Genomic DNA, 13034 nt, shown 5'->3' on the forward strand with positions numbered 1-13034 from the left:
GCGGTCTTAATAAAGGGCCGGTCAGCCTCGGGTTTAAATCTTTGTTTCTTCTCCTTACAAGCAGAATCCCTTTGAGATTTTTCCTATCAGTAGAAACGGAGGATAACCATCACGAACTTTGCACAACGGTAGCAAAGAAAAAAAAAAAAAGATGAAATGTGTCATAGGGGAACGGTGCCTGCGTGCAGGAAACGCCAACGTTCTTTCCTCTCCGGAAAGGGCACCAGGAAGTTGTCCAATTCAGAGAAAGCCACCGGGGTACTCTCAGCCCCAGGTTGGCCGGGGTGGCTCCGTCACTCAAATCCTTCCCTTCCTCAGGGAGGCAGCGGCTGCCAGAGAACAGGGCCCGTCACTTAGACGCCTAGCCACCTCGCCGCCGCCCGCCTGCGATCTGGCTGCAGGGACCCGGCGCCCAGGCTCGGCTTCCTGCCCTTAAGCTTCGGTTGGCTTCGTTCAAACAGGCCGCTTTCGCCACCATCCAATCAGAACGCCCGATCTTCGGCCGCCGCCCAATGGGCGCGTGTAATGGGGGAAAAAAGGGCGTGAAGCCCAATCGCAGCGCCATCACACTTGAGGGCAAAGAGGTTAGGAAGCCGGCATGGCGCTCCGGTCAATAAAATCGATAGCTGGAAGCCGCCTGTGTTCCAGGCTAAGGCGGTGCGGTAGCAGCGCCGCCATCTTCCCCGAAGGCATCTTCCGGTGCCTTTCACCCAAGTTCGGGCAGGAGTTTCCTGAATAACAGCGAAAGGTTTCCGTTAGCCCCGCAAGGCGGCCGATTCCTATTCCCTCCGGGCCTCCCCAGGCACGCTCAGCCCCGGTCCGGCTGGGGATCCCAAATCCCGGGGTCCGCCAGGGGTCCAGGCCGGGACGGGGAAGGCCGTGGCTCCGGCTTCTGGGGTCCAATGGCGCCACCTTCGGCTCCGCTGTCCGCGCGGGGACAAGGAGAGGCCGGACCCGGCCGGAGAAGGGGAAGGAGGCCGAGGGCGGTGAAGTTCGCGGACGTGGCCGTGTACTTCTCCCCGGAGGAGTGGGGCTGCCTGCGGCCCGCGCAGAGGGCCCTGTACCGGGACGTGATGAGGGAGACCTACGGCCACCTGGGCGCGCTCGGTGAGGCCCGGCCCCGTTCGCGTCCGCGGGGCCCGAAGGGATGGAGGAGGTTAGGAGCGGGCGGGGGGTAAGGGCAGGGCGGCAGGGAGACCAGAGTGTCCAGGGGCCTGGCCTGCGACCAGGTTGTGTCAGGGGAGGAGGACAGGAGATGACACCGGGTAGATCTTTACCGAGCGTTATCTAGGAGCTGGACGTCTGACTGGTTCTCCTCGCCCAGGGTGCGCAGGCCCCAAACCAGCCCTCATCTCCTGGTTGGAACGAAATACCGATGATTGGGAACCGGCTGCCCTGGATCCGCAGGAGTGCCCAAGACGGGTAACAGTCCAAAGAAGTGAGTGTAAAATGCCTGCAAAGGGCCTGCAACCTCTAACGACTAGTCTAGAGTGTTGGTGGCCTGGGGAGCCTGTGGCCCATGCTGTAATGCTTTATTTTCTGTGTTCATTTTCACACCTTAGGATCTTGTCTCTCTGATGGTGTTGGGTGGGTCCACCATACAGTGATTTACATGTCAGTTTGCAAACCAAGGGCCTGCAGTTCTCTGTTGTGTGAATGAATTGGTGAGCTTTTAGAAGGAGCTACCCTCTGGCCTCCTTCCCAGGATCCCTGTCCCCCAGTCTGCTCTGAACTGGACTCTGACTGAGATACCTGGTACCTGTCTGGGTATTCTGGATTTGGGTTGAAGGGATCTCATGGGGAACAGCTGCCTGGGGTGCAGGGTCCTCTTTTTGCCCTTTTGGCAGGGCAACCCCTAATCGGTGCAGGAATCTGCTCTCAGGATCAAGCAAGGCTCTGATTAATGCCATTAAGGTGGACCGGTCCCAGATTCACCCATAGGGGTGGATATAACTGCTTGGGCTGCCGTTTGTGTGCTGGATTCTCTGAGACCAGGGCTGTCTTTCCAAGATTCAGATCTTTCCATGATACTTCCTTGCTTAAAACTTTTCCGTTTTTGCCATGGCAGGTTGTCATGTGGCTGTCAGTTATAGCGCAGTCACTTGAGGAACTCAGTAAAAAAAAAAAAAAAAAAAAAAAAAAAAAATTCCTGGACCCAGAACTATTAATTTACTCTGATGGATATCTAGGACCTTGTATTTCTTTTGTTAACAGCCCCAGTTGATTGGCATGCATGTTTACATTTGAGAAGCACTGGAGTTTAAAGTCCTCAACAGCAGTGGTTGAGAGTGTGGTCCTCAGACCAGCAGCAGCATCACTCAGGAAAGAATCAGAAATACAAAATCTTGGGCCCCATGCCAGACCTGCTGAAGCCAAACTTGTTTCAATAAGCTACCCAAATAATTCTCATTACAATAAAATTTGAGAACCATTGGCCTAGAGGGCCTTATGACCTAGTCACTGCCATCTCACACCTCATGCTTCTACTTCCTGCCTTACACTTAACCTCTTCAAAAATTTGTAATTTCTCAAATCTGCATAACCTCCAAGAAACACTTCCTGACTTCTCCAGACAGAGCTGGGGACTACTGGAATATCCTCCCTATTTCTTTAGTAGTATGTCACAGCTTGTTGTCCTTGGCACTAACACTCCTTGAAGAGGGGCTGAGCCTGTTTGTCTTCTCACCTGTAACAGTGTCATGGGCAAGGATAGGGGAGTAGTATTTGTTAAATTAATCTCTCCCTGTGTTTCTATAGAAACCAGAACCAGAAAGAAGAATGGAGAGAAGGAAGTATTCCCGCCTAAGGAGGCACCCCGAAAAGGGAAGAGAGGGCGGCGGCCCAGCAAACCCCGGCTGATCCCCAGGCAGACATCTGGGGGCCCCATCTGCCCTGACTGTGGTTGTACCTTCCCTGATCATCTGGCCCTGGAGAGCCACAAGTGTGCCCAGAATCTGAAAAAGCCTTATCCTTGCCCAGACTGTGGGCGCCGCTTTTCCTATCCCTCCCTGCTGGTCAGTCACCGGCGCGCACACTCTGGTGAGTGTCCCTACGTGTGTGACCAGTGTGGCAAACGTTTCTCCCAACGCAAGAACCTCTCGCAGCACCAGGTTATCCACACAGGGGAGAAGCCCTACCACTGCCCCGATTGTGGCCGCTGCTTCCGTAGAAGCCGCTCCTTGGCCAATCACCGGACGACGCATACAGGTGAAAAGCCCCACCAGTGCCCCAGCTGCGGGCGGCGCTTTGCCTATCCCTCCCTGCTAGCCATTCACCAACGCACACACACGGGAGAGAAGCCCTACACCTGCCTGGAATGCAACCGCCGCTTTCGGCAGCGCACTGCCCTCGTCATCCATCAGCGCATCCACACAGGCGAGAAGCCCTACCCGTGTCCAGACTGCGAGCGGCGTTTCTCTTCGTCCTCTCGCCTGGTCAGCCACCGGCGGGTGCACTCCGGGGAGCGCCCCTATGCTTGCGAGCACTGTGAGGCCCGCTTCTCCCAGCGCAGCACGTTGCTCCAGCACCAGCTCTTGCACACAGGAGAGAAGCCCTACCCCTGCCCGGACTGCGGCCGCGCCTTCCGGCGGAGCGGCTCCCTAGCCATCCACCGTAGCACGCACACGGAGGAGAAGCTACACGCCTGCGAGGACTGTGGCCGCCGCTTCGCCTACCCCTCGCTCCTGGCTAGTCACCGGCGCGTGCACTCAGGCGAGCGGCCTTATGCCTGCGACCTGTGTGCCAAGCGCTTTGCCCAGTGGAGCCACCTGGCTCAGCACCAGCTCCTGCACACAGGGGAGAAGCCTTTCCCCTGCCTGGAGTGCGGCCGGTGCTTCCGCCAGAGGTGGTCTCTGGCAGTCCACAAGTGTAGCCCCAGGGCCCCGAACTGTAGCTCTAGATCTGCTCTAGGGGGCGCCAGCCAGAAGGGCAGTGCGCTTTAGTAGGGGAAGGACCCAAGAGGTTCATTTGATTTCACGGAGGGGCCCAGAGAAGGGAAGCAGAAGCCCCAGGTCAGGCAAGGCAGAGTCCGAATAAAAAATCCAGATGTCCTGCTACAGAGCCCTGAACTCTAGTCTCTTCCACCACGCTGGCTGCCTTACCATAAGTGTCTAGGACAGTCCCATTAGGAGAGGTGACATCATGTGGTTGTTTTCCAAGCTACCCTATCCTGAAAGTATTTCTGTGTGTTGATATCAGTGCTGACAGTTCTCCCTGCTGTTTTCCAAGCTGTTTGCTTTTCTAGTTTGTGTATATAGGGATTACCTGTCCCCTTGCATACAGTCAGGAGAATCCCATTCATGGGGGGAGGGGGGGTAGCTTGCCCTGCTCTGCCCCTTCCTCCATACCAGGTTTAAACAGACCTGGTTTAGCCCTCTTTTTACAACACTCCTGCCAAGTTGTTTTACCCTTGCTTTAAAACCTCCCTTGACAGGGAGCTCACTACCTCACAAGGCAGGTCATTTCATTATGGGATAGCTCTGATCTTTTTTTTTTTTTTTTTTTAGCTCTGATCTTTAATAGAAGGCTGTTGAAGTACCACATTCTCTTTCCCAATAAGCCTGGCCCAGAATATGTAATACTCCATCTACATGACAGCATTTCAGATAATTTAAATTATATCTGCTTTGCCCATGTTTTCAGGTTAAACAGCATTATTTGGTCAATCATTCCTTAAAGACAGAGTTTCCATTCCCACATGTGCTCTCTCCAAACAGGTGTTGGTTTTTCAATGTCCCTTTTAAAGGGTCAGGCTAAAATATGCCAGCAGCACAGTGTACATTGTACACCTCCTTGGTCTCTACCTGTTTTAACAGCTCTAGATTGCACTGAATCTGGGGGTGGTGACGACACTGGACCAAGGCTTCATTGCAGACACATAAATACCTAGGTTTTTTTGGTTTTTTTTTTAAACCACATACTGTGAAGACAAGTCTTCTGCTCCCCATGTTTGGGAAATTGATTCAAGTTGGGTCTGGGACATAGGCAAAATAAGCTTTGGGAGAAGACTGATTTTAAGGAAAAGCAGGGGAGCCATGAGCTAGCAGCAAGAGGTAAAACGGGGACCAGCTTGTGCTTCATCCAGTGGATGTGGGTTAGTTCCAGGCAGCCAGTGGCTAGAAAATCCTTGAGAACTGGGTCTCACTCCTCCCTGATTCTCATCAGAATAAGGAAACCTCAGCACAGGACTTTCCATGAGTCCTCAACAGTTTTCATAAAACGAGATGAGGCCATTCAAGGGAGGTAGGAAGTTGAGAAATTGAACACAGAGCAGGAAGAGTCTATAGTCCCCAAATTGTGTTCATGCCTGCCTTCCTCACATAAGCTCCCCAAAGCAGCAGCAGCAATGTGTCTTAATATTTGCTCTGCCTCCCTGGCACCCATCGGAGTAGATGCTCAGTAAAGCTTTACCACATTAAATGAACAAGGCCTACCACTTTGCCTTGGGTAGCTGCACCAAATTGGGATTTCCCAACATGACTTCTCTGCTATTCCAACAGCTGGAGTGGGTCATGTTCCTACCCCTGTTGCTTGTTCCTTCAGCTCTCCTAATCTCAGCCCCAAAGTGGGGAAACTGCTGGAGGACACAGTGTCTGTAATTACCTCTGTTCTGGTATTTAGCAAGTTGCATTGTAACTGTTTCTCCTCAGATGAATGGATGAGCTACCCTAAGACGGGTCATACCAGATTGGGTCTCATTAAAATGTCGATAAATGATGTTCCTTGTGGAATTACTGTTTATAAAATATAAGTCTAGGTCCTTGACTGGGTAGAAATTTTTACAGTTCTGATGCAGACCTGCCCTAACAGCTATTCAAATGTCTGCCTAGCTCTATATTAGAACAGGCTATTCTATGTTTACCACCAGGCTGACCCAACTCTCTTTACCTAGGAATTCTGTTAACTTCCTTTGGGCCCGGATTCTAACTCATAAGACTTGGAGGCCCTGGTGGCCAAGTTCCAGTGTGTGTGTGGTCAGTAGAGGGCCAAGATGAGTGACAACTTCCTAGGTCCCCTAAAGTATTTCAGCCCCAGTGTCATTCCATGCCCAGCTTGACCTGGCCCTGTTTTCCATGGGAGATCCCAGTATCCTTCCAATTAGTTCTCCCTTCTGTTTCAGGTAGTTTGAGTTTCTGTTACTTGCAACCCAAAGAATGAACAATCCACAGTCATGATATGGATTTATCTCCCATGAGCTGTAGAGGAGGAAATAGCAGTGCTGCTGAGAGGTGCCAGAGCCAGCACCACGCCTTTCCTCATCTTCAACCTCAGTGAGCCTTCAGTATGTCTTCCCTGTATCCTTAACCAGTGAATACCTTCTCTTTAAGAAACCAAAGGTTTCAAATAGGAGCTCTTAATATCTCACTTTCCACTGACTCCACATTTACAAGTATTTAATTACAGCGTTCATCAACATAGTTGTGCTTGATTTTATCTCCTGCCCTCTAGGGGACTTTGCTACATCTTTCTCTCCTTAGTTTTATGGTTTCAGAGTCCCTCTCTTGTCTGGAATACACACCTGCCAGTCTAAAATCTCTTTTTTTAAGATTTTATTTTTCAGTAATCCCTACACCCAATATGGGACTTGAATTCACAACCCAAGATCAAGAGTCGCATGTTCTACCAACTGAACCAGCCAGGCGCCTCTCAGCTAAATTTCTTGAAACAGTAGCCTATATTCACTGTATTCTTTGGCCTATTGCAATAGTATCATAGCTACTTTGTTGAGCATTTATGATGGGGCACATACTGTGTTAAGCACTTTATATGCATTCCAATGTAATGTGTATGAGAACCCCATAAAGTAGATGTGAGGAGATGCTCCTCCATGTGTCTCTCGTGTTGCTCCACATCTTGCAGAATATGCCAAAAATGCAAGGCCTTGCCTTCAACAAATTCTCAGACGAGCCAATTCCAGACCTAAAGCCTCCTAAACGAAGAGAGGTTGAGCCCCCTGATGAAGGACTGTATTACACTGGCAAAAACACAGGGTATATCTTCCAGAAGCCTTTCTCAAATGTACCTGCAGCTATTTCCCAGGGTGGCAAGGCACAGGAAAAGGGGAAGTCATTATGGTTTTTAGGGATTACTGGACATTGGATCTATACACATTCTAATTCTTGGAGATCCAAAACATCTCTGTATTTCACCAGGCAGTGGACTCCTGGAGACCAGGCATGTATAGAAAAGGGTTAACTCAGCAGGCCTAAGTTGCTCAAACCCTGCCCACTCCAAAGAAAGCCCATCTTCAGGACTGGCACTTGGCTCATTCCTGGGAGATAAATTCCAAAGCCTTGTACTATTTTGCCTGATTAGGGTGTGACTGTATGCTGGAGGCCCCAAGCCATGCTGTACCAGTCTGACCAGATGAGTTTATCCTGACAATGTGGTTTATGATGAATGTGTTTTTGCTCTGGGAGGCTGAGTCTGAGTAGCTAAGGTCAGTCATGTGGGTACTCTGTGTGTAATTGACTCCCCAATAAAAACCCTAGATACCAAGGCTTGGGTGAGTTTCTCTGGTTGGCAACAGTTCACACATATTGTCACAAATCATTGTTAGAAGAATAAAGTGCATCCCTGTGCAACTCCACTAGACAAGAACGCCTGGAAGTTTGTGTCTGGTTTCTCCTGGGCTCTGCCCATGCACCTTTCTCCTTTGCTGACTTTAATCTGTATCCTTTTCCTTTAATAAGCTATAACCAGAGCACCTGGGCAGCTCACTGGTTGAGTGTCTGCCTTCCAGCTCAGGTCATGATCCTGGGGTCCTGGGGTCGAGTCCCACATCAGGCTTCTTGCAGGGAGCCTGCTTTTCCCTTTGCCTGTGTCTCTGACTCTCTGTGTCTCTCATGAATAAATAAATAAAATCTTAAAAAAAAAAAATAAAAAAATAAAAAGCTGTAACCTAGAGTATAGAAAGCCAGCCAGCAAGCAAGCAAGCAAGCAAGCAGGCAAGGCCCTGACCACTCTTTCCCCAGCCATTTCTTATGGTTGTGTTTGCATTAAGCAACTGTAAGGGAGTTTGGGACAAAGAGCAGCTTGCTTGCTACTTACCATAAAACACCAGGTTCCCAAAATTCATTCTTCCTCCCCCACAGTGCCACACTCATTGCATGCCTGGTGTCCATCAGGCCCCTCCATGCTGCCTCTGTGGGGCTTACAAGACAAAAGAACCAACACACACATGATGCTCAGGTGGCTTGTTGTGCCCTGGACAAGGTCTTTGGTCTAGGACACTGGGGTCTCTTGTCTTCTGCCAGCATCCACGAAACAATAAGAGGCTAATTTGTTAATTTGTAAGTAGGGTAACCTTAGGTTGCACACCTGACAGAATGTATAATTCCCCTTTAATAGAGGAGGAAACTGAAGTTACTGATAGATTAAGTAACTTATCCAGGATCACATATCTAGTAAGTCTGAGGGCCAGGATTCCAAGCCAGGTGTGACTCCAAAGTTGACTGCTCTACAAGGTGTTACTCCACCCAAACTGTCCTTTAAGATGCCTGGTGACTTGGCAAATCAATAATTTACTTTCAATCTCATTTACCTTAGTTTTCCTACTGAAGCTCTCCCATAATTTAACTTTCATGCCCATATTCTAGTGCTCCTGGTGCCTCTTGTGGTTCTTTCTGGGGTGTGCATGTAGGAATTCCTTCTCAATGTTTCCTAGGGAACATATATACATTTTCCCAAATTCCAAGAACAACTGATCAAGGAACTGGGAAAATGCAAAAAACAGTATCATAACTATCCTGTGAATTAAAGCTTAACAATAAACACAGAGAAGTTACTGGTTTAGAAGATGTTGTTAAAAGCAAGACTAGGGGGCACCTGAGTGGCTCAGTCAGTTAAGTGTCTGCTTTTGGCTCAGGTCATGATCTCAGTGATCTCAAGGTCCTGGAATGGAACCCCATAATGGGCTCCCTGCTCAGCGGAAGGTCTGCTTCTTCCTTTCCCCCTGCCTGCTTGTGGTCTCTCACTCTCTCTCTCTCAAATAAAATCTTCTAAAAATAAATAAAAGCAAGACCAGGAAATGCTCCTATAGAGTTGAGAAAATGAATGTCAACATACCTGTGAAAGGGACAGAACCCCTAAAATAAAAGATACTGCAACAGAATCAGTAATCTTGCTTGTAGCTAAGGCCAGGTGATAAGTCTGTGTTTCTGGTCCTGTCTGCTGCTAATCAGGAGTCATTCTTACAAATAAAATACTATCTTCCCAGAAGAATTGGTACAAATCTCCTATAAATGGTATTCAAGAAATAAGCTTTGGAAGTAAAGTAAGTCAGTCTCTCCTTTTTCTAACGATGTTATTTGTTTATTTAAGAGACAGACATAGCAAGCAAGAGAGCACGAACTGGGTAAGGGACAGAGAGAAGCAGACTTCCTGCTGAGCAGGGAGCCTGATTCAGGGCTCAATCTCAGAACTCCAGGATTATGATGATCATGATCTGAGCCGAGGGGAGGTGCCCAAATGACTGAACCATGTAGTTGCCCCTGGCTACTTTTAATCTAAAATGAAGGGCAGCCCCTGTGGCGCCGCGGTTTAGCGCCTCCTGCAGCCCAGGGCGTGATCCTGGAGACCCTGGATCAAGTCCCACATCAGGCTCTCTGTATGATGCCTGCTTCTCCTCTGCCTGTGTCTCTGTGTCTTTGCCTCTCTCTCTCTCTCTCTCTCTCTCTCTCATTCTGTCTCTATGAATAAATAAATAAAATCTTAAAAAAAAAATAATCTAAAATGAAAAATAATGGGGCACCCGGGTAGCTCAGTCAGTTAAGTGTCCAACTCTTGATTTTAGCTGAGATCATGATCTCAGGGTCCTGGGATGAGCCCTGCATCATGCTCCCTGCTGAGTGGTGTGTCGGCTTGTCTCCCTCTGCCCCTCCCGCAGCATGCATGCTCTGTTTCTTTAAAATAAATAAATAAACCTTTAAAAAAATAAAATGAGGGCAGCCCGGCTGGCTCAGCGGTTTAGCACCACCTTCAGTCCAGGGCCTGATCCTGGAGATCCGGGATTGAGTCCCATGTCCGGCTCCCTGCATAGAGCCTGCTTTTCCCTCTGCCCGTGTCTCTGCCTCTCTCTGTGTCTCCCATGAATAAATAAATAAAATCTTTTAAAAATTATTTATTTATTTATTCATGAGAGAGAGAGAGAGGCAGAGACACAAGCAGGCGCCATGCAGGGAGCCTGACGTGGGACTCAATCCCAGGTCTCCAGGATCAGGCCCTGGACTGAAGGTGTAGCTAAACCGCTGAGCCCCCGCAGCTGCCTGATAAAATATTTCTGACTGATAAATCTGAAAAGGAATTTGAATCTAGAATATATCTTAAAAACTCTTACTCCAATACCAAAGCTAGACAAAGACATTATAAGAAAAGAAAGTTACAGACCAATATCCCTTATAAATATTAATACAAAAGTACTCAAAAAATACTAGCAAACCAAAGCAGTATATTAGAAGGGTTATACACTATGACCAAGTAGGATATATTCCTGAAATGCAAGAACGCTTCAACAAATGAAAATCAGTCAATGTAATATGGATACCACAATAAGAGGACAAGGGAAAAAAGGTCAGCTCAATGCAGAAAAAGAATTTGACGAAATTCAATATCCTCTCATGACAAAAACACTCAATAAATTCGAAATACAAGGGACACCTGGGTGGCTCAGTGGTTGAGCATCTGCCTTTGGCTCAGGGCATGATCCTGCAGTCCCGGGATCGAGTTCCACATGGGGCTCCCTGCATGGAGCCTGCTTCTCCCTCTGCCTCTGTCTCTGCTTCTCTCTGTGTGTGTGTCTCTCATGAATAAATAAACAAAATCTTTTTTAAAAAATCCAAAATAGAAGAAAACTTCCTCAATATGATAAAGGCAATAGATGAACAACCCATACCTACCATCACACTCAATGGGGAAAGACTGAAAACTTTCCCCCTAGAATTAGGAACAAGACAAGAAGCCCAGGTTTTTGGTGGTGGTGTTGTTTTTAACATTTTATTTATTTTTTAAAGTAGGCTCCACATCCAATGTGGGGCTTGAACCCACAACCCCAAGATCAAGAGTCGCACATCCTGTATTGACTGAGCCAGCCAAGTGCCCCAAGGAATCGACTTTTGCCACTTCTTTTCAATACTGTATATAATATAAAGAAACAAAGTAGAAAGGAAGAAATGAAATGATCTCTATTCACAGATGACAAGATCTTATATCTAAAAAACCCTAGAAAAAATAAATAAATAAAAAACCCTAGAGATTACTCACTCACACACACACACACACACACACACACACACTGTTGGAGCTAAGAAATAAATTCAGCAAAGTGGCAAGATGCAAAATCAACACACAAAAATCAATTGCATTTCCATATGCTAGCAATGAATAATCCAGAAAGGTAATTAGGAAAACAATTCCATTTACCATAGCATATTAAAAAGAATAAAATACTTGGGAATGAATTTAACTAAGGAGGCAAAAGACCTGTATACTGAAAACTACAAAATACTGCTGAAATAGATTAAAGACCTAAATAAATGGAAAAACACCTTGTGTTCATGAATTGGAAGACTTAATATTAAGATGGCAGCAATATCAAAAAAATCTCCAGATTCAATGTAATCAAATCAAAATCACAAAGAAGATAAAGTTATGAAAGAGAAGTGGTGGTTGTCAAACACTGCAGATGCACCAAATGCCATTTAATGGTACATTTTAAAAAATGGTTACTCCTGCCTTGTCTGAACATTAGTTTGCTTCTCTTTTCTTTTTCCCCATTCTATTTAGGAAATTTTCAAACATAAAGTTGAAGCAATTTTACAGTGACCACTCATATACTCACCATCTCGTTCTAGCATTAACATTTTACTATACTTACTTTATTGCATAACTATCCATCTCTCTACCAGTCCATTTTATTTTTTGATGCATTTCAAAGAAATTGTCAACATGAGTACACATTACCCCTAAATATTTCAGCATGTACATCATTAACTAGAACTCAACATTTGCTTTACATATTTTTTTTGGTTAAACTGACACAGAATAGGGATGCCTGGGTATCTCAGTGGTTGAGCATCTGTCTTTGGCTCAGGTCGTGATCCTGGGTCGTGAGATCGAGTCTCACATCAGGCTCCAGCGGGAAGCCTGCTACTCCCTCTGCCTATGTCTCTGCCTCTCTCTGTTTCTCATGAATAAAAAAATTTTTAATAAATAAATAAACTGACATAATAAAATGCAAACAAATTTTAAGTGTTTAAGTGTTTGTTGAATCTGGCAATACATACACCTAAACCTCTATCAAAATACAGAACAGGGGCAGCCTGGGTGGCTCAGCAGTTTAGTGCTGCCGTCAGCCCGGGTGTGATCCTGGAGACCTAGGATTGAGTCCCACATCAGGCTCCCTGCATGGAGCCTGTTTCTCCCTCTGCCTCTGTCTCTGCCTCTCTCTGTGTGTCTCTCATGAAAAAAAAAAAATTTAAATCTTAAAAAAATATATATATATATAAATATAGAACATACCATCATCCTACAAAGTTCCCTTCCTGGTTAAACCCATCCCTATCCCACCACAGACAACTATTGCTCTGTGTCCCTAGCACAGATTTATTTACCCTGTTATAAAGTGTTATACAACCGGAATCCTAAAGTGTGTATTCTTTCGTCTACAGCTTCTTTCATTCAACATAATCTCTTTGAGTAATGCTTCTTTTAGATCTTCAATTCTCAAATTCAGAGCTAGGAGAGTGCTCCTACGCCCAATACAGTACTTGATAAAGCTCAGAAATAGCTCCTCGATAATGTGACGTGTATTAGTTTCCCATTGCTACTGTAAGAAATTACCAAACTAGGTGATTTAAAATAATGCAAATTTATTATCTTACAATTCTGTAGGTCAGAAATCTGGAAATGGGTCTTATGGGACTCAAATTAAAATGTTAGCAAGGGGGGATCCCTGGGTGGCGCAGCGGTTTAGCGCCTGCCTTTGGCCCAGGGCGCGATCCTGGAGACCCGGGATGGAATCCCACATCAGGCTCCCT

At 46.8% G+C, this 13034-nt stretch overlaps 2 protein-coding genes across 3 annotated transcripts in view; one reads left to right on the forward strand and one right to left on the reverse strand.

Annotated features, from left to right (window-relative positions):
* The window catches only part of PRR14 (proline rich 14), a 58028-nt gene that overhangs the window by 42664 nt on the left and 2330 nt on the right, over positions 1 to 13034 (reverse strand). The window contains exon 1 of one of the 2 annotated variants that reach the window (XM_072753477.1): positions 3390 to 3647. The exons of the other annotated variant lie outside the window; for it this stretch is intronic. The gene's annotated coding sequence lies outside the window, so the exon portion shown is untranslated. Of the gene's footprint in view, positions 1 to 3389; positions 3648 to 13034 lie in introns of those variants that run through there. 2 annotated transcript variants of the gene reach the window in all.
* Positions 207 to 7596, forward strand: ZNF689 (zinc finger protein 689). The gene is made up of 3 exons (XM_026011177.2): positions 207 to 1107; positions 1325 to 1438; positions 2758 to 7596. Exons 1-3 carry the CDS (start codon positions 903 to 905, stop codon positions 3939 to 3941), a joined length of 1503 nt encoding a protein of 500 aa, XP_025866962.1. The 5' UTR covers positions 207 to 902; the 3' UTR covers positions 3942 to 7596.

The sequence above is a fragment of the Vulpes vulpes genome, chromosome 3 (genome assembly GCF_048418805.1).
Source record: "Vulpes vulpes isolate BD-2025 chromosome 3, VulVul3, whole genome shotgun sequence".
Lineage (NCBI taxonomy): Eukaryota > Metazoa > Chordata > Mammalia > Carnivora > Canidae > Vulpes > Vulpes vulpes.

Coding starts and splice junctions, on each gene's coding strand:
- ZNF689 (XM_026011177.2), top strand. CDS start 903: ATGGCGCCACCTTCGGCTCCGCTGTCCGCGCGGGGACAAGGAGAGGCC. Junction 1,108..1,324: donor CGGCCACCTGGGCGCGCTCG/GTGAGGCCCGGC, acceptor CTCCTCGCCCAG/GGTGCGCAGGCCCCAAACCA. Junction 1,439..2,757: donor ACGGGTAACAGTCCAAAGAA/GTGAGTGTAAAA, acceptor GTGTTTCTATAG/AAACCAGAACCAGAAAGAAG.